At 41.3% G+C, this 22539-nt stretch overlaps 1 protein-coding gene across 3 annotated transcripts in view; it reads left to right on the top strand.

Moving 5' to 3' along the window:
* Positions 1 to 22539, top strand: part of RNLS (renalase, FAD dependent amine oxidase) — a 280491-nt gene that overhangs the window by 212037 nt on the left and 45915 nt on the right. For all 3 annotated transcript variants that reach the window (XR_012220619.1, XM_073548206.1, XM_073548205.1), the window contains one exon: positions 11157 to 11332. Coding sequence is in view for 2 of the 3 variants with exons in the window: in XM_073548206.1 (XP_073404307.1) it covers positions 11157 to 11332 (176 nt within the window). In the remaining variant the exon portion in view is untranslated. The remainder of the gene's footprint in view (positions 1 to 11156; positions 11333 to 22539) is intronic.

Genomic DNA, 22539 nt, shown 5'->3' with positions numbered 1-22539 from the left:
GTGTTAAGGTCTTCCTTCAGGCTAACAAATCTTTCTTCTTTCGGGTCCGAGCAAGTCTTGTTCCCACTTTCAATGCTGAAGGATTACCGGTACCACACCGTTGTTTTTTCTCTCAGGTTATAGGTGCATGGGGAGAACAACCTTGCTGTGCGATGTGACTTTCATTCTGCCGTGGTCCTGGTGATCAATCCTATTTTTATCATCCATGCACAAGAGTGTCCCTACATTTCCTGAACAGACACTTCCTGCTTCTTGCTCAAACCATGACACAGCTAGCTGTAGGGGGGAAAAAGACTAGTCCAAGCACACACATCAGAGAGAAGCATCATGTCTCAAAGTCACAGTGTAATTCAGTTCTTGACCGGGGATGATCCGTACATGCTTCCCCACTTAACGGTGGCCCTCCTCCTTGCTGTATAGTCCAAGGAGAAGGATAAAAGACTCTATACAACTGTTTATAGTTCTGTGTCGGGAACGTCGGCATCCACGGACTGGGGACCTTCCGCAGTCTCAGAAATGGTCCACCAGTTATCACTACAGTGAAGGTCATTGAAAGTTTGCCCTGATGAAGGAACAGAAAGTGGGGACAGATGTGGGATCTTCGGACTGGAATGGTCGTAACATATTAATGTGTAGAGTTCTCAGATCAGATTCCTCATTTTCAACCTGTACTTTGTACATCAAGCCATTGGGGTACACTCTCTTTATCACTTTATATGGTTGTATCACCCAACGTTCACTTAGCTTGGCTTTGGGATATCATTCCTGCACCAGCACCCGGTCCCTAGGATGAACTGGAAGTCCACTGTTATAGGTCTTCTCTTGTAACTGCTGGCCTGCTAGAAAGCAGATTGTTTGGAGTCGCTGCCAATGTTCTTTCTCTGATGAGATGGTTGATCGTTCTAATAGATCCTCAGACCATTCCAGATTTAGTTAGACAATTTCTTGGCCGGCTCTACAAAATAGTAGCATGTCCGGTTATAACCTGTGGTTGTTTGGACCTGATTGTTATAGACCACTTTGGGCACATAGTCAGGCCAATGTGCTTTCTTGTCTTCCTCTGCTGTTATCAAAATTTGAAGCAGAGTCTGGTTAAAGAGCTCACATGCCTCATTCCCTTGGAGATGGTATGGGGTTGTCCTGGACTTGAACCTTTTTTTGATGATGTACAGTCGGTGCAGTTCCTACATCACTTTACCCTAAAAACATGTTCCCTGATCTGAGTGGATCCGTTTCGGACACCCTTAGCCCCTGGTGAAATCTTGACAAACTACTTGCACAGCGGACTTAGCTGTCTGGTCCCTAGTTAGGGAGACCACTGCAAATGTGGAGAAGTGGCAGTACTGTGCACCTCTAGTTGATTGTCCCTCAAGGAGGTAGTCTATCATTGGTCCGTATGATCTGTACGGGTGCCCTTTGTTCTGTGCTTTTGGTGAGGTCACACATACTGCACTGTCCGCATACTTTTTCAACCCTGGCCTCCAGCCATAGGCAATGTACACTACGCTGCAGTCACTAGTAAGTTTTTCCCTGTTTAAAGTGGGCTCCCAACTCATTAGCTTCTTTGGCAATTTCTCGTGCCTGGGTCACTTCTTTCCAACTCATCACTTCGCTTTGATGTAAGTACACTCGAGCCAGCTCCACTCCTGGGGTTAAGCAGACTTCTCTCTGTCACACATTCACGGCTCTGATGGGTACTTGTCCATTATGTACCACTGCTAATGTATGGGCGACCAGGACATTCTGGCCTACATCTCCTAGGCCCACTGGTTCGATGACCACCTTGATACCTTCAAGGTTGCGGAAGGTTCCCACAATCAGTGTCAGGACAGTGTAATGACAAGGAGAGAGGTTGAGAGATACCATTTCCGGCACTCGGATAACTCCCACAGACTGGTGTACCGGGACAATCTTGTGTCCCACAGAGGCAGATCAGCCATTGGAATGCTTTCTTGCTGGGTTTGGGTGGAGTGGCCTGTTTCCAGTCACCAAGCCCCCCGTTTAGTGAAAACCTCAAAAAGAGGAAAAAATCCTCCAAAAAATTCAGATACAAACCAGACAGGCCTAAATGCATCTGCACTAATACAAGGTGCAGCGGACCCAAGTAAAATGGCAGCTGCACAGGTGCATAAATACCAAATGAAACAGCCAGCCTACAGTGAGGGATTGGCCGTGTGGTACACCAGTGCAGAAGAAATAATCCGTATGTGGCAGTGTTCACACAGGGAATGCAGGGCTTCTGGTTCACAACCTCTTAGTAACACCATATAGGGGGCTGCCCAGTGCCAACTAGAATGCATCCCGTGTGAACAGAGGCCACAAGTTTGCAGAACCATTTGGGCCCAACTGCACCCTGAAAGAAATATTAAAAGTGCACAAAAAACATATCAATATATGTGAGCATTATCTGGTCCAACTCTCGCAAGATATTAATTCCACCCTTGGAAGAAGCCAGAGGTGAAAAGAGCGTTGGGTTGTGGGGATTCCACGCTGGATTCTCCTGACCATCACAGATTTTTTACACACACCTCTTATAGCTATAACTATTGGGCTTATTGATTTTTCCTACATACGGGACACTTTTTTTCCTTGAAATCTGCATATTTTTTCTAATTTGTGGATATGTATATACCCTTATCTCCACCTAAGTTTACTTATTTTCACAGTTATATGTATAATATTCTGCACTTATATTCTGCTTAGTATTCAGGTTGGTGATTAGTATATGAACACATTTATGCATTTATGTGCATTTATTGTTGTTGCTATACTTCATATTTTACCCTTGGAAATACCTTTAATAGGACTTTAGGTGTTATTCTACACAGCTGGAATTATATTTGTTCCTATTGGTATTTACTATTGGACATTATATTAACTTTATTCACTACTACAGGATTATAAATGCTATATATGATGTGATTCATTGAATCATTTGACTTTACCTATGTAGTACCCTATTTCATGATTATCAAATTCCTAATATGGTTAGTCATTGTCATTAGTCATGATTTAGTGGTGTCCCCTATATGAGGCATTCTATGATTTTTAATGGTTTGTTTTTTAGATATTCTTCAATAATGATTGGATTATTTTTTAATTCAATGGCGCACTTCTTTACTCTGGTGGATTACCCATACATAATGTTTAGTAGTTATTGAAATGCCATTTAGCCTTATGTGTTTCGGACATTTTGGTACCGAGGTTTAAAGGGGGTTTTACACATAGCAATATCGCTAGCAATATCGCTAAAACGTCACTGATTTTGTGACGTTATAGCGATATTGCTAGCGATATCGCTATGTATGATACTTACCTCCGACCAGCTCCCCCGCTGTCCATCGCTGATCGCGCGAGAATGTCCGGCTCCATTTCTCGTCTTCAGCTTCCTGCTGTGACGACGAGCGACGCGTGGAGGCGGGCGGGAGGACGTCAGGATGGCTGTGTGTGAAAGGTGAGTATCGTGCGCTGCGTCGCTGCTGCATCGCTGTGAGATCTTCCTGTGTGGAAGCTCACTAGCGATCATTTAGCGATGCACCAGCGATCCTGACCGGGTCATATCGCTAAATGTAAAAGGACCTTAAGGGGTAAGGTCTCTCCTTGTGGAGAGTGACATGCCAGCTCTGGCTTGTCAAGGTAAGGAGGCTTATTCGCTGTGCAATGCTCCTCTGGGAAACTAATATGCAAATTGCCTCTTCAGAGAAAAAGAGGACTTGAACTCTATACCGCCACCTGTTGGTAGTAGCGATCCTACAAGTCACAATCAACCCTTTAACGAGTCTTGTAATATGACTTAGGATAAAAGCCAAATCAGAATCTCAATTTGCAGACACGGTGTTTCGAGCTATTGGCTCTCGTCAGTGCAAAGTATGAGAACTGATTTGGCTAGGTGAGAGGCTCTGGACTGAGGTCTAAGGGGTAAGGTTTCTCCTTGTGGAGAGTGACATGCCAGCTCTGGCTTGTCAAGGTAAGGAGGCTTATTCGCCGTGCAGTGCTCCTCTGGGAAACTAATATGCAAATTGCCTCTTCAGAGAAAAAGAGGACTTGAACTCTATACCGCCACCTGTTGGTAGTAGCAATCCTACAAGTCACAATCAACCCTTTAACGAGTCTTGTAATATGACTTAGGATAAAAGCCAAATCAGAATCTCAATTTGCAGATACGGTGTTTCGAGCTATTGGCTCTCGTCAGTGCAAAGTATGAGAACTGATTTGGCTAGGTGAGAGGCTCTGGACTGAGATCTAAGGGGTAAGGTCTCTCCTTGTGGCGAGTGACATACCAGCTCTGGACATTTTGGTACCGTAATTTAATGGACGTAAAGAGCCTGGTGTGGGCGGGGGCAGCTTTCGCAGCTCTGCTACATCTAAGAACTCTGATTGTACTGCTAAGTAATACATCGTTAGCTTCAGGGTCTCTTTTCCTATAGTCTGCTGCTCTCAGATGAGGTAATAAAAACCTGCTGACAAATTCCCTTTAAACAGGCAGACTGCAGTTTCTATGCACATAGATCACTCTGTGCACATAGACTGCCATTGTTTTTGGCAGCACGTCTCATTTACACAGGACGATGTGTTACAGAGAACGATGATTTTTAAGGGCGCCTCAAAACAATTTCACCCGACGAACAAGCATGTTACTCGTTCATTGGGTAATTGGCAGTCTGTTTCCACTGTCCGATTATCGTGAAACGAGCGTTCCTAATATCACTCATTTACAATATAGTAAATGATCCTTATGGACAGCTGCTGAACATTCACTAATACACAGCCAGCTCTTGCTAAAATGGCTAGCAATGGAGACATGGTCATTTAACACCTTATATCTAGTAGTCCATATGGACCTTAGCACCTAAATAGTTCACAGACGGACAGGGCACCCTCTTGCACCCCTTTGGTCCAGTCTTGATGTGATTGTGGGTTGTTGTAGCAATTACATTGATACTTAATAATTAAATAGTTTAAGTAAAAAAATGTACTGAATCTATATTCCCTTTGAAAGCAATAGACAACAAATGAGCTTCCCAGAAGTAATCAGGGCATGAAATCAGCACTTTACTCTAAAGTACTTAATAAATGAAGCTTTTGCTAACATATCACAGCATAAACATCGGCATATATCTTGGCTCTATAGTGAGGTTTGATCTGAGGTTAGTAATGTAATATAATAACCAAGCAAACCTGGAAACAGGACACCTGTAATTAATAGACAGCCATAAAAATGAATATGACCCAGGCCTTAAACATCTGAAAGTACAGAATGAAGATCTTATATGCTCAAAGAAATTTGTGTTCACGTATATGGCTTCAATTAATTTTTTCAATTATACTTTATTCTATCCCCTAGGCTTAACCTAAAGTTGTTCTGGTTCCAACTGCTCCAGCCAAAGCTACTCCATACATGTATATTGCTCCCAACAAAAATACTGTACAAGTCTGCACTGATCTCTCTCGGTCTTGTAATATGAACTGCTTGGCTTCTTTATCCAAGTATTTTGTAAAGGGAGGAAAGGGGCAAAGATTCATGTCATGACTGGACACAGTATTGCTTTGGACTAGGTACTATAAATGTTGCTATAGATTTGAATTACCGGTATTTAAATAAGTAATTTAAAAAATGGTGTGGGGTCCACCCCATTTTTGACAACCAATCTTGCTAAAGCAGACAGCAGGGGGCTGGTATTCTCAGGCTGGTAAGGGGCCATGGATATTGGCCCCCCAACCTAAAAATAGCAGCCCGCAGCTGCCCAGAAAAGGCATATCTATTAGATGCATCAATTCTGGCACTTTGCCCAGCTCTTCCCACTTGCCCTGTAGTGGTGGCAAGTGGGGTTCATATTTGTGGGGTTGATGTTACCTTTGTATTGTCAGGTGACATCAAACCCACGGCTTAGGCTGGAGTCACACATAGCGACTCACCAGCGATCCTGACAACGATATCAATGTGTCAGGATCGCTGGTGAATCGCTATGTGATCGCTGGTGAGCTGTCAGACAGCTTCACCAGCGATCAGCACAGCGACGCCCAGCGCCCGGCGTCACTGTGCACGTTAGTAACCAGCACGCTGATGCAGGAAGCTGGTAACTAACGTCCACATCGGGTATCCAAGGGACGCACGTCCCTTGGATACCCGATGTGTACATTAGTTACCAGCAGATTGCTGGTCTCCCGCCTGTCACACGCAGCGATGCGTGGTGGCCAGCGGGAGACCAGCGACCAAAAAAAAGTCCTGGCCTTTCCTGCAGCGATCAGCGATACCGGCAGGGGGGCCGGTCGCTGATCGCTGTCTCACACAGCGATCTCGCTGGTGAGATCGCTGTTGTGTCACAAAAATTGTGTCTGGTAGATAAAGCACTAGACAGTTTCAAGGACAAACTGACATAAGTCTCACCAAAAAATATTATATGGAGTTTAAAGCAATAGGTGAAAATATAAAATATAACTTTTAATCAATCATTTAAAAGTACTAATTAATGTGTCACCCTGTGGAGATAAAAAAAAGCAGCATACAGCTGCTTATCAGGCATATAGGTCTATACTTAAAAAAGAAAAAACGGCCAAGCCTGAATAAAGGGATGTAGATGGTCACCCAAAGAATTCTCTATATGGGTGTACAGAAAACATGTATGGGTTAGAACAGTTGAGAACACTTTCCCATGAATGCCATGACCCTTTTGCATACATATAGAAAAATGCAAATTTTCGGCCAAAAGGTCACCAAGGACCAAAAATTGACAGTCAGGTGAGAATAATAAAAGAGGAACAGTCTCACCCAGTGGATAGATGGGTCAGGAGTCCGGAAGAATCCTCTGTTCAGTCCAACTGGAGGATGCAGTAGGGGAAGACAATACCCTGTCACATCCCTAACACCTAAATTAGGCTCAAACCCAGACTCCTGCCCTAACAAGGGCAGTCCACAGCTGACCCTAACCACACATGCCCTGCACACAAAAATTGTGTCTCTCGCTAGTGAGATCGCTATGTGTGATGGGGCCTTTAGTAATGGAGAGATATCTATAAGACACTTATCCTTTACTAATTCTATAGTTGAATGGTAAATAAAGACACAGAAAAGAACAATGGGTCTACCAATCAATACTAGGGGTGTGAAAAAGCAAGGTAGATGTGCAGAATTTTTATTTTTTTAAAATTTAACTTTTATTATTCCACTAAAAAGAACCTAAATGGTTCATAAACTTAAACATATACAGACAAAAACAACACACCAAAAAGTCACATATAAACATCACTCACTCCATTGATGCGATATAAAAGAAAGGGTAGGGCTAATGGAAGAATACCACTTCAAAAATGCACCCTACTAATAATGGAAAAATGCCACTTCAAAACTGCACCCTAATAAACAGCCAGTAAGCATGATATCATAAAAAGCACAAAAAACACATCAATGCCCTGGTGAGTATTAAAATGTGTTATGAATAAAGAAAAAGAAACAATGTAAATAAAGAAAAGGAACAATCTCACCCAGCGTTGTTCCCTCCTTCACTAGACCGAAAAAGTTTTAATGTCGAAAATTATCCACAGCTGATGGGGGAGGCTTCTATAAACGTCCATACAGTTCCCCAACACGTGGACACATTCAAAGACCGTACATGATTAATTAACCAAGGTGTAACTCCCAACACGTTTCACTCAGCTAGATCATCGGGAGGAAAGCCATTGTATACAAAGCGGGGGATTTTTTGCATGGCACTCATCACGCATAAATATCAGAAAGCGGGCTCGCTTTCTGACATAAATAAAGACAGCCAGAATAAAGTCTTTTATTTGAAATAAGATTAAACACAGTTTTCCATTTTTATTTAAATGCCTATTTCCAGCTAAGCCCTTGTTTTCCTGAAATAAAAGTAAAATAAAAAAACAACAATATACCATACCTGTCCGTCATTCTGTCCCACGCCGTAATCCATATCTGGGGGATAAACTGTTTTCAACCTGGACTTTGCCAAGATGCATTCATCCAGGCTGAAAACCACTGGTGACTGAGCGGTTTCGAGCGCAGCCTCAGTGGCTGGTGGTGACGTCATTGAGGTTATGTCCAGTCACTGAAGCTCCGTTCTCAGCCGAGCTGAACTGCGGTGACCTCGTTGAGAAAAACTCTCAATGATAGTGGAGATCTGTGTTTGTCATTTCCAGATTGCTATGAGCGCCTCCCCGTGGTCGGCACTCATAGTAAGTGAGCATTTCTGCTACACACAGACGATCTGATCATCGATTGTGTATAGCAGAGGCGATCAAAGTACTGCAGCTTCTAGTCCCCCATGGAGACTATTGAAGTATGCAAAAGGTAAAAAAAAAAAAATATAAAACATATAAAAATTCAAATCACCCCCCTTCGCCCCATTCAAAATAAAACAATTAAAAAATCAAATATAAATATACACATATTTGGTATCACCAACTGATCTATCAATATAAAAAATAATTACTCCGATTGCTAAACTGCGTGACGAGAAAACAATTCAAAACTCCAAAAGCTTTTTGATTTAGTGAACATGGTAAAAAGAAACGAAAAAAAAAAAACTGTGGAATTTCATTTTTTTGCAATTTCACTGCACTTGGAATTGTTTTCCTGTTTTCCAGTACACGACATGGTAAAACCACTGGTGTCGTTCAAATGTACAACTTGTCCCGCAAAAAACAAGCCCTCACATGGTCATTTTAACCGAAAAATAAGAAAGTTATGGCTCTTGGAAGAAGGGGAGCAAAAAAGCAGAAAATGGCCCGGGGATTAAGGAGTTAATGATGCCCATAATTTTAAAACGGACGGGCTAATCATTACAATATGGGTACACCTCACAGGGACAGAAATCCATATTTACCCAGCCAACACTTATCAGGCCTGGCTGCATCCTACATAAAAATAGATAAATCTGCAGAATGATGACATGTACCTACCTAGCATTTCTTTAAACATCATTTTGGGGAATGGGGTTGAATTTTGTTGAAATTATTAAAAAAAAAAACCCACAAGTTTAGACGTTTCCCTCTGTTTTTGCACACCTGTTTTATTAGTGCAATTTGACAACTGTACAAACCTATTCTGTAGTTTTCTACCACATTTTGCGTTTGGACATATACCGTACCTACCTACTTAGTATTTCTTGTTACTTCCTTTTTGACAAGGGTTGAATAATTGAGGTTGAAAAGATTGTTAAAATTGAAATATAGTGTTCTATAAAATGCATGGTAAAAGAAAAATTGGTAATGATAATGAAAGGTGTAATGTAAAAGAAAAACTGCTAAGAATGACATCAGCAGAAGCACCACCACCCCCACTGCCACCAGCTGTCCGGGCGGTAGTACTACCCATTACAGATCACAACTGGTCTCCTTTGCCTTCGTAAAGCATATTAGTGAGGAGGAGGAGGCGGGTAGCATTATGTACAATATGGCACATCACTCATCCAGGTCACAACAGGATGATGTTACCTGTAGTAGCAACACCATAGGTTTGCGTCAGTGATCTGCACAAAATGGTCTGATCTCAAATGATTGAGGAATAATTTTTTTTACCACTTTAATAAAGCTACCATCCATTTCTATAGTAAAGTCTGTTTTACGTTACAAAAAGCTGTGTTTGTGTTAAAGAGCTTGAAATGAGTGAGCTACAGACCTGGAAGAGCTCAAAGTGTTCTATCTCATCAGGGCAATTGGAACATCTACAATCTGCAGCAAATTTATTTGCGAAAACCTAACTTTTGGAAAAAAATGTCACAATTCTGTCAAATAAGTAATTAAAAAAAATCGATAATCTCCACTAGATACATAACTTTCGATCTCATATTGATAGTGTATTTTATCAATGTATATAAACCTCAGCAATGTATCTGCTGCAACTGAAAACCACTTGCATAAAAAGCCAACAAGTGTTCATTTTCCCTGCTGTACCCCAAAAGGGAACTTGGCCATTAAACAGCTCTCAATTCCAGCAATATTATCAATACAGAGTCCGTATAATACATGGAAAAGCCTGGTCCTCCAGACTGAGACTCCATTTGTAGCAGTTTTCCACTTTAGCCTATTGATATGGGCCTATTATTCAATTTAATTAGTTTTTTAAAGCCAGACAATCCCTACCAAAAATTGTCTTTTAAATTTACCTTGTATCTTTTTGCCCTAATCTGTTGGGAGCCTCTGAGTTGATTGAAACCAAACTGTGTGGCATGAATCCAAGACCGGCTACTGCATATTAAATATCTATGGTCTAATATGTGGCACTTCAGAGGAAGCCATAGTAGAAAGCACAGCTAGGGATGTCTAGTCCAAGAGGCAAGCCCTCACCGGCTTCTCTCCACCCATTCAGCTTGACTGAGAAGTGGGTGAAAAATACAGAAGTGGTGTCATGATTGTTTTACTCCTTGTTTAGTCTTACAAATACTGGGTTAAAAAAAACTCAACAAATAATGAATGTGTGACCTTGGCCATAGGGAGAGACTTATCAGTCTGTCTGAGCGGGCAGCGAGGAGCCTGGGGGGCTTGCTTCTTGGACTAGTCACTTTGTGCCCATCTGCTCTTTTAACTATATTTTTCTCTGAAACACTGCAGGTTTTCAGAATAAAACATATACTGTATGCTTAGCAAGCAGGAGCTGGTCTCTGGTTCATGCTGCCTGTGATTCCCTATAAGGATGACGTTTTTCAGGGATTTTTGCTTCAGGTAAAAATGTAAATATTACAATAAAGAATCTTACCATCTTAAACCTCACATACACACTTATGAGTTAATGTATTTAAAAGTTGTCTGGTTCTTTAAGCCTTTACTTATAATTTAAGCACAAAGGACCTATAGACTTTTCTGAGATCACTTCTGGCTCATGTAAAGTGGATCCAAAAGTGAAATTCTACCTCCACAATTTATTAGTCTTCTGTAACCAATATATGATCCCAGCACAGATCCGCGAGCAGCAGCCAACGTTCTCTGACATGCTCTTTCTTGTTGGACTCTCTTCATGCTCTTAATATGGCTCTTCACGCCGTCCAAATCCAGCTACATTCAAGACTAGTTTTCCAGTCCACGAATAGCTTAACTCTCTGCATACCGTTTAGTGTACAACTCCTGACATCTATATTTACAGTGTGAACAAAAGCATTAACAATAAAAGACTATTTAATAAGCTGATTTTTTTTTTTCAACAGAGTTTTCAGAAATTGGGCCATCACTTGTTGTCCACACTAGTGTGCCATTTGGAAAAAAGCACCTAGAGCAAGAGAAAGAAGCCGTGCAGCCCCTGATTCTGAAGCAACTGGACTCAATACTGCCCAACCTTCCTCAACCCAAGTATGTCAAGTGTCACAAATGGAGATATTCTCAGGTAGGCAAGTCTATGAATAACAAAAGCCTCGTAAGTGGGGAAAAACATTCATTGTGCATGGTCGATGTCCTTGAAATTGTGGCAAAATATGAGATATCAGATCAAGATTAAATTCTAGCCTGGAGTCTTACATATGTGGTCTACAGAAATGCCCACCACCAGGCAATGAGGATGTCTGGGATCTCAGGAGCACACATGCTGCAGCAGCTCTCTGCAGTGCATCCCTGTGCTACTCTATCCAAATAATCCTGGAGCCATTCTATGATGTTGCACAGGTCACGTAGCTCCTTTGAGCAGTTTGAGGGACTGGATGTAGCTCCTAAAAATCGGCTAGCAGGAAGCAAGGAAAGGATAAAAGGCAGTTTAAAAAGAAAAATTAAGGGTTTCAATGTAGGAAACTGGAATAATCATGACTTCTTTATCTCATTTTATTAAGCAAAATAATCAAGAACGTTTAAAAGTACCAAGATGGGAGAACCTAGTCATACATCCTATTTGAATGCATCTTATTGACGCCTCTCCATTATTTACCCCTAGGCTTGATGTCAGCTGACAATACAAAGCTGACAAAAACCCTATAAAAATGAACCCACTTGCCAATGCCATAGGGCAGGTGGGAAAAGACATACAGCTTGGAGTGTCTCCTATTTTCCACGTAAAAATTTAACTTTTATTAATTCATTATAAAAGTACTCCAACCCCGGACATAAACATATAAATACAACACACAGTACAGTAGATTAAAGTGCTCATTCTATACCAGTGCTCATTAAAAAAAGTCTTAATCTCACCCATTCGCAGAGTTCTGTCAGTAGCCAGATTCCAAATGACAGGAGAATTTAAGTGTGTATAAAGAAGGGGGGGGGGTTCTATTGCTCCTTTTCGTGGTATACTATTTCCCCCATATGGGTAATGCTATAATAGACCATACTTAGAATAGTGGACTCCCGCCACTGCAGGGTCCATTTAAACCCACTATACTTCTATTTCTGTTCCCCTGATGAATCCCCCATACTGGGGAAGAAACGCGTTGGGAAGATAACTATTGATATGGACATGGTAGGATGCAGTAGCAGATCACATTTGGGTACTGTCCTTATAAGGATGGGAGCAATGCAGGGGCACACAGGGAGCAATAGAACCCTTCCCCCTTTTCTTTATACATACTTGAATGCTCCTATCATTTGGAATCTGGCTACTGACAGAACTCTGCAAATTGGTGAGATTGAACCATTTTTTAATGAGCACTGGTATAGCACGAGCACTTTAATCTACTGTGTGTTGTATTTATATGTTTATATCCAGGGTTGGAGTACTTTTATAATGAATTAATAAAAGTTAAATTTTAAAATGGAACATAGGAAACTCTCCAAGGTACATGTCTAGTGAGCCTTGAGGGTACTTATAGTGTTACCACAATAAAAACAGCGTGAGATTTGGCTCATTTTATGGATGCGCTTTTTCTGGGGTGACTGATGGCTGATGTTGGTAGCCTGGAGCGGGCAATATATCTGGCTCCTTCCCAGACTAAAAATATCAATCCAAAGCTGTATGTTTAGCATTTGCTGGTCTGAATTTACAGGGGCACCCTATGTCATTTTCTTTCAGGGGTGTCCTGTGAATTCACCAGTAAAGGCTAAGCAAACAGCTGTGAGCTGTTAATATTAACTTGGTAACCTTTTCTCAGATTAACATCTGCCCCCAGCTGTGGGCTTTCTCTCTGCTGGTTATGAAAATTGCGTTGGAGTCCAAGCGATTTTTTTTTAAATGTAATTCTTTATTTTACACAGGAGGGACACAGCGAGTGCTGATAAATACAACTCCCTTCATTGTCGCCTGGTCGCTCTGATCTCAGGGAGACCAAGCTACAATCATGAGAGCTGCCTTCAGCAGCCGACACCTCGGTACAGCACAAACTGTAGCACTTCTTCCTAGGCGTCAGTACTTGTCACGCTGATGACACACAGGTGTGAAAAAAACCTGACGTGCATGTGTTCTTATTTGCGGCCCTTAAAAAATGGACTGCATGCGGAAATAAAAGCGGATGTGTGAAGGGGGTCTAAAGGTACTGTCACACTTAGCGATGCACCAGCGATCCCAACAACGATATGGATCACTGGTGCATCGCTAAGTGGTCGCTAGTAAGCTGCCACACAGGCAGATCTCACCAGCGACATAGCAGCGGACGGCGGTCGCTACTTACCTGTCAGACGAGGCGATCCTGACGTCCTCCTGCCCGCGTCCACGCGTCACTCGTCGGCACCACAGGAAGCCCAGTAGGAAGCTGATGACGAGAAATGGCCCAGGCCGTTCTCGCGCGATCAGCGATAACCAGCGGGGGAGCCGGTCGGAGGTAAGTATCACACATAGCGATATTGCTAGCAATATCGCTGCTATGTCACAAAATCAGTGACGTTACAGCGATATTGCTAGCGATATCACTTAGTGTGACAGGCACTTTAGTGTGTGGAAGTATTATGTTCTGTGGTAAATTATTGTAATGAATGGAACAGGGTGGTGATGACAAACGATATAAAGGTGGCCGTACATATTCTATAGCTGTTTTGTTAGACTGCTTGAATTTGTGTAGTAGGATGAATCTAACCATTTTTACCCATATGATGATTTTACGAATACATTATTAAATTTACCCCAATATGAAACAACATCTAACAAGCTGGGTTTGAGAATTTAGAAATCTATTCTATTATTTCTAAACACTGTTTTTGGGTGATTACTTTGTATTTCCGTTCATACTGCACCCACACACACAAATGATACACCATTTGAAAGGTAAACCTGACTCCTTCCGCAAGAAAATAGTCAAACAAGCCACACATCCATGATTTGATCACAAAATACAGTTTAAATATTAATTTTCATAAACCTGCAGTAAGGAAAAATGACCTGCAGGTGGCACCACAGTACACCAAAGCACACTACCACAAAGCTGCTTACAGACATTACAAACAAATCCAAATATTTGCCTTGGGGGCTTTCCAGCTTGCCAAACTGCTTTCCCAGCCTATTTTAGCCAAATTGGAGGATTGCACACTTCACTGCAAGGCACATATTCAAACACATTTGTAAACATGCACTGCCTATTGAATTGCACACTTGCTCCGTTCATACTCCACCCGCACAAGCAAATGATACACCATTTGAAAGGTCAAATTACCTACAGGTGGCAGCACACTACCCCAAAGCACACTACTACAAAGCTGCTTACAGAGATCACAAACAAATCCAAACATTTGCCTTGGGGTCTTTCCAGCTTGCTCAAGTGCTTGTCCATCCTATTTCAAGCACATTGGAGGATTGTATACTTCAGTGCAGGTGAGTCACATATGCACACATTTGTAAACATGCACTGCTTTTTCGCTGATTACTTCGCCCCACACACACAATACACCATTTGAAAGGTAAAATTGCTCCCTTCATCAAGAAAAGAGCCAAACAAACCACACATCCACAATTTTCACTAAATACAGTTTAAACATTCATTTTCATAAACCTGCAGAAAGACACAATGACCTGCAGGTGGCACCTCAACTGGAAAACATTTTCTGGCCTCTGCTTATCAAACCAATTTATTGTATTACCAATCTACATATATAATACCTGTCTGTGTTCATCATCTCATGAAATACATTTACATTTGACCAGCTTGCTTTTTCTGAAATTGCCTGCACCCCCGACAACCAATGTGCGAAAATTTTGCACGGGCCAAGCTAGTCTATATAGAATTCTATATTTCAGAAGTCTGTGAAAGAGGGAACAGAGATCTCTCATTCGCTCCTAAATGTTAGCTGCATAAATCAGATTGCTAGAATATTATGGAGCATGTTGGTATGATGAAGCCAATACTTGACAAGTAAAATACTACATGTCTTGTATTTCAAAACTGCGCATTTTTCACACCAGCCTAAGTTCAGATTTCATTTCCTATACTTTGATTTGAATTTTGTGCCAAAATCATATCGGAGTCTTCAAGGTGCACTAAAAAGTCATATCGTCTCTTGTAGGCCACAAAGAATAATATTACATATACTATTGTGAATTTCTTAGTTTAAAAATACTTTTAATTGAAGATTTATTGCTCATGAGAGTTGTGCAAATTAAATCATTTACCCTACTCATCTCTTTAACCCCGTAACGTCCAATGACGGACAGCGTTCATCATTGGACGCCTCCCCCTATTTGGTGCAGGCTTCAGGGATGAGCCCGCACCTTTTCTGGCACATGACAGCTGATCTGTGGCGTTTAACATGCTTGCGCTGGAAGCGCGTCATTACCTCCTCCCATCGGCACCCGTGTCACATGACCGCGTGTCGCCAATAGGTTCACATGATAACCCGGGGTCAGCATGAGACCCCTGTGGTTGTCATTGCTGGATTGCTATGAGCGCCGCCTTGTGGTCGGTGCTCAGAGCAAGTGAGCATATCTACTACATATTGCAGGGCTTCAGCCCTGCTCTATGTAGCAGAGGCGATTGGATGATTGCAGCTTCTAGTCTCCCATGGAGACTATTGAAGCAAGTAAAAAAAAATTATAAAATAGTAAAAAAATAAAAAATATATAAGTTAAAATCATCCCCCTTTCGCCCCATTCAAAATAAAATAAATAAAAATCAAACATACACATATTTGGTATCGCCGCGTTCAGAATCGCCCGATCTATCAATATGTAAAAAGAATTAATCCAATCATTTATTAATAACGTAGCGAGAAAAAAATTGAAATGCCAGAATTACTTTTTTTTGTCGCTACAACATTCTAATAAAATGCAACAATGTGCGATCAAAAGATTGTATCTACAGCAAAATGCTATCAATAAAATCATCAGCTTTGATGATTGATTTGATTATGTGGGATATTCATGATATGGTTTGTTTGAGCCCATTGTAGATAGTTCATGTATATTGGGTACCAATCACTATGCTTGATGTCATTACTCAGGTTTTTTCCTTTATTCTGTAACCATGATATGATTATATTTATGTGAAATAACCATGGTTCTCTTTTATGGCGGAAGTAGCGGTCCTGCTGCTGGGTTGTTGCCGTCCTACAGCCCCCTCCAAGTCTCCTGGTGTACTGGCATGTCTCCTGGTATCGCCTCCATCCTCTCGACACTACGCTGACAGGCACAGCAAACCTTCTTGCCACAGCTCGCATTGATGTGCCATCCTGGATGAGCTGCACTACCTGAGCCACTGTGGGTTCTAGAGTCCGGCTCATGCTACCACGAGTGTGAAAGCACAACCAGCATTCAAAAGTGACCAAAACATCAGCCAGAAAGCATTGGTACTGAGATGTGGTCTGTGGTCCCCACCTGCAGAACCACACTCTTATTGATGGTGCCTTGATAATTGCCCATAATTTCCATCTGTTGTCTATTCCATTTGCACAACAGCATTTGAAAATGATTGTCAATCAGTGTTGATTCCTAGTGGACAGTTTGATTTCACAAAAGTTTGATTCACTTGGAGTTATATTCTGTTGTTTAAATGTTCCCTTTATTTTTTTGAGCAGTGTAGTTTGTCGTTTTCCAGCAGAACTGAAAAACGGGTTAAATAATCAAAAATATATTCCAAACCATTGAATAGTCTATGCATTTTAATTCTACTGGAAACCTTCCATTGCAGCTCTGGCTAAGGGAATTCAACAGGCTTGAAACGCGTTTGCTATGCTATCATAGATACACAATATAATGTTTTGGAATACGTTTTTGAATTTTTGGTCCATTTGTTAGTGGTGCGGGAATAATTCAGTAGGCATCATTCAACTTTAGAACTTTCTTGAGACACAATATCATACTTTTTTCAGCTACATATTAGCTTGCGCATCACGGAATAACTTCTTAAGAAGACATTTACAGCGTTGTAATAAATATTTAGAGCAGTCACGCATTTCCTATAGCAGCCCACTCATTTGTCTGTAAAGCCAAAATTTCTTCTTTGTATGTGAAAGAAAAAAACTAGCTCACTGTGTGAAATCCATTATTTTGATGCTGAGTTAGCAACGTCAATAACTCACCAGAGATTACATGAATAGCAGTAAATATTAGCATTAACCTGTCCTATGTGTGCCGCCTGTTGTGTGGGGGTGGCTGACATCTATATTTGAACAGCTAGCCTTAGCTTTCTCATTTTCTTGGTACATTGTAGAGTTAATCACTTACAGAAACAAAAAAGTTTTTAGCATCTTGTATCTATTCATTTTTGGCTGTCAGAGAATGCAGAATCCAACTATATGTTCTGCTAATCTGATACCTAGAAAAGATGTGGTGTTTCCAGAGTAAAGAAAAGCAAGTTATTCTACACATATTCTAAGATGTCTTCTACAATTGAATTTGTCAGCAGAAAAAACGGCATTTATTGGCAGCCATAGTGGTATTCTGCAGGTACACACGTGGTCAAAATTGTTGGTACCCATCATTTAATGACAGAAAAACCCACAATGGTGACAGAAATAACTTTTTAGAGGTACCATCATTTCTGTCCAGGCCTATTTCATGAGTTTTATGTTTTAAAAATTCTGTAGAAGCATGATTGAAAAGCAATATCTGACTTTCATTTGTTCATTTTCATAGATTTTTTTATTTATTATTACTATTGATGAGCGAGTATACTCGTTGCTCGGGTGGTCTCCGAGTATTTTGGCGTGCTCGTAGATTTAGTTTTCGTCGTCTCAGCTGCATGATTTGTGGCTGCTTGACAGCCTGAATACATGTGAGGATTCCCTAACAAACAGGCATTCCTCACATGTATTCAGGCTGTCTAGCAGCTGCAAATCATGCAGCTGCTTCGACACAAACTAAATCTCTGAGCACGCCAAAATACTCGGAGGACATCTGAGCATGCTCGGGAAAACCCGAGCAACAAGTATACTCACTCATCACTGATTATTACTTTTGTCAGATTCAAGTTATTTCTGTCACCATTGTGGGTTCTCTGTCATTAAACGAGGGGTACCAACAATTTTGACCACGTGTGTGAATACCTTATTAAACATGTGCAGCGGTTTATTTGTAAGTGTTGCTGCAGTGAGAAAATAAAGTTATATTCTCTCTGCAGCCGTTGGCTTCCAATCGCCTGGGCGGCATCAGGGCACATTCAAATCTCTCTCCCTACTTCCCCACTCTTTAACTGACATCCTTCTCTCTACATACGCTGCAGGGCAGGATGTCAGTCAGTTAATAGCAGGGGCAATTACAGCACTTTGTGTAGTGAGCGCTGGCTGGTCACATCCCGAAGATGCCCAGACGATTGGAAGCAAGCGGCTGCAGAGAGAATATAACTTCATTTTCCCCTGTACCCGCATGGCCAAATAAACTGATGCACATGCTTAAAATGGTATTTAATTGCAGATTACCACTAAGACTGCTGGTAAATGTCATCTTTTTGCTGACAGATTCATTTTAAGGATTATGTCTAATACCAACATTCCTACCAAGCTTGAAGACAGAATTGTCCACCTAAATACCATTTATATTAGGTACACTTTCACAGAAATCATTGCACATATTGTACATTGACAGAACTTATGCAATTCACATCTTATGGCAGAAGCCAATATCTAGTCCACGCTAAAAGGGTCGTACAGTATCTAATAAACACAGTTGCTTTTTCCAAAAGCAGCTGGTTGCCTATTGCTGGGTTGTATATGGTATCTTGGCTCAAACTTATTCTCTTCAATGGCACCAGGCTGCGCTGAGACTGCCTGTGTAGGCTATGAGGTCAAATGTGTTTTTTCTTTTACATTATATAGTACATATGGTAATTGTGAATGCCTTCATCTTGACCATGCACTCCTCTCATCTGCCAGGAACAGAAAAAAGGTGGTAACTACCCACTATTGCTAATTTTGTAAACTTGATTCAATTGGGGTGAGTCTGTTCAATATAGTGTCCCATCTTTATAAGATATCCCTGTTGTACAAAATGTGCATTAAGAACCTCACATCTACTGTATAAGTAGAATAAACATGGCAAAGTGACATTTAAAATTATATATTTTAAAGATTTATCTATATGTTGGCTCATACAGATTGTTGCAGTATTGTTTTTGTTCATTGTAGTCACAACCAGTTTCATTTATTTCACTTTGGAGGTGCTGACTTTGCTGAAAACTTTGTTGCTTGATTTTGGAAGAAATCAACCCCATTTTTCTAATTCCATTCCTTTAAGAATTTTTAAAGGTATTTAAAGTATGGTTATATCCATTTCTTTTATTTCACTATCTGTTAGCTATCAGTAATATTTGTACACTGTGTGTATGCATTAAAATACTTTCCAGTCTGTGTCCTCTGCCGTTTCCAACGCTGCTCCAATCCTTCTCATTCATCACGTGACCACAGCTCTTTTTTGCCAGCTCATACAATGGGCTGTTACTTCTTTCTTAGGCCGGGATCACATATGTGAGAAACTTGGATGAGTCTCGAATCTTAATACTCGGCACTGCCACTGGCACTCGGGAGTGGAGCGTGTGGCTACATGTCTTTCTATGCAGCCGCACGCTCCGCTCAAGAGTGCCAGCGGCAGTGCTGGGTAATATGATGCGAGACTCGTCCGAGTTTCTCGCATGTGTGATCCTGGCCTTATTGTAAGTCTATGAGAGCCTCATTCTAAGTTTCATAGACTTTACATTGATAAAATGACTTCTAGTCCACAAATAACCCCTGTGTGATCTGGCTGGTCACAACTGAACTCATATGATCCAGGTGAGGACCGAAGCTGTCCAAGATAGAAGCTAAGGATAGCGATCGGTAAGTACTTTAATGCATACATTGGGCATACATTACTGAATGCTAACGGATAGTCAAATAAAAACTAAAAAAGCTGGAATGTTCCTTTAATTATGCTATATCAAAATATCTACTCATATACTGTATGCTGATCATTTTTACATGGACAAATGTGGGTTATCAAATTTAAACATCTCTATGAGATTTAGCTAAAACTGCTTTTAAGAAATGTACAGAAGAAGATTGCAAGCAATGGGAGGCATTTTGTGAGCAGCGTACAAATGGCTTTCTGCAATGGATACATACTAAAATCTGCCTTGCAAAAAACACAATGTGAGAATCTCCATGCAAGAAAATCGCCGGTGATCAGTTGGGCTTCACAAGCTACGACCCCCATATATTGCTAAAACATAATTAAATATTTCAGAATGATGGAAAAGTTGCACCCTTTGATCTTTATGGGTTTCTAATGCCATTTTAGCTTCCACTATCTAAATTTGTAATAAACATCACTGAAATTGAAGGGGCACAAATGCTTGCCTAAGACTTAGGACGCTTCCTTCCAGCAGTCAGTGGTCTCAATTCATTCTCTCTCTCTTACTGACAATATTTTCCCGTATGTCTAAATGTTGTCTCGTAAAATATACAAATGTGGTTGTCAGTTGAAGGGAATCTGTCAGCAGGTTTTTCTATGTAAGCTGAAGATCGCATGCTGTGGGAGTTAAAACACAGATTTCAGTGATGCCTCTCTTATCAAGCTCCGAGTGTCACAGTGTGGCAGAGTGGGGTCAAAATATTGAAACACAGAAAAACACAGTAAAACAAATGTATAAAAATACTCTGCTGTAAAAAAGTAACAGTAAATAGCAAGTGCTAGTAAAAATATAACAAAATAGGGTATTTGGTTGATAAGTTTTTTGCAAAAAAATGTATACTAAGCCGCTCTACCAAACGTCAAGGTAACCCCATCAGAGCAGCAGGATTCAGACAGGTAATGTCCGATGTGGACATGCTGTTGAAGACGGCTTTTATGTGCATGGCCCACAAGTAAGGAGTGGAAACCTCCCTAATCTTGCAAACATATCAACCAAATATCCTGTTTTGTTATCTTTTTACTAGCACTTGCTATTTACTGTTACTTTTTTACAGCAGAGTATTTTTATACGTTTGTTTTACTGTGTTTTTCTTTTTCAGTCTTCTGGTTGTGTGAACACTGTCCTTCAGACTTGTTCACGGTGTGCATTGCCCATGTGTTTGTATTCAATTGGGGCCAAAAGATTGCGGCGTCTGGTTTCACAAACTCCTGCACTGGTTACAATTACTTCACCATCTTATAAAACAGTGCAGGTTTTTCCTTGCTGGCTGTGCAAGGGTTATTCAGTTCAGTTGATCTCCTGGAGCTTTACTACCTGGATTGTCTCAGCTGTTCAGTGTTTGCCACTCCCCTTCGCAATATAAGCTTATAAGCTCGCCTCTGGCACTTAGGAATTGCTAGTGTTAGTTCTTACTGCCTGGTTTCAAGTTAAATGTGTAGTTGGAGTTGGCGTTTCGAGATTTGTTCAGGAGACTGTTGCTTGTAGCTTTGTTTGTACGCACATCCTCATCCTGTCCTATTTTGTGTCTCCTTCCTTTTACTCCCCCGTGTTCCAGTCTGTTGTTTGGTGAGTGTATTTTGTATGAATGATATTTTAGTTTATCCCTGTCTGTCTGCCCTTGTTTGTCTGGAAAGTGTTTTCCCATATATTTCGGCTTCCCACCTCCCTGTGTGGGGGGAGAGGACAGATTATGGTGTATATAGGAGCATAGCAAGGCACGTGAACCCAGCGTCTCCAGCTTTAGGAATAATCCTGGGGCCAGGGATAGACTAAGGTGCCCTTAGTTCTAGGAACTTGATAGGCGCCCACAGTCCCAAGGCATTGCGAGACATTGAAGTTTTCTTTGCTTACAGTGATTGTTTTAGCGCTAGTATCTTAGCATGCTGTGATAAGCACCTCACTGTCTATGGATTTTGTATATGAAGAGCCTGGTGGAGTTGGGAGCAGTTTTATCAGCTATGCTTTATGCTAAATTTAAAAGCTCTGATTGCATCAGAGTGGCTGCACCCAGTAAACAGAGTGATACATCTTGGATTCAGCCTCTTTTCCTACATCATGCTGCTCTCAGATGAGATAACAAAAACCTTCTGAAAAATTCCCTTTAAAGGGGCCTTTACACATAGCGATATCGCTAGCGATATCGCTAAAGCTTCACCGATTTTGTGACGCAGCAGCGATATCGCTATGTGTGATACTTACCTCCGACCGGCTCCCCCGCTGTCTGTCGCTGATCGCGCGAGATCGTTCACGTCCATTTCTCGTCGGGCACTTCCTGCTGGGCTTCCTGCTGGCGCCGACGAGCGACGCGTGGATGCGGGCGGGAGGACGTCAGGATCGCCGCATCTGAAAGGTAAGTAACGACCGCTGC

This window comes from Dendrobates tinctorius, unplaced genomic scaffold, assembly GCF_039654945.1.
Source record: "Dendrobates tinctorius isolate UK_male_01 unplaced genomic scaffold, ASM3965494v1 ptg000156l, whole genome shotgun sequence".
NCBI lineage: Eukaryota > Metazoa > Chordata > Amphibia > Anura > Dendrobatidae > Dendrobates > Dendrobates tinctorius.
This window is presented reverse-complemented; position numbering and strand designations above follow the sequence as displayed.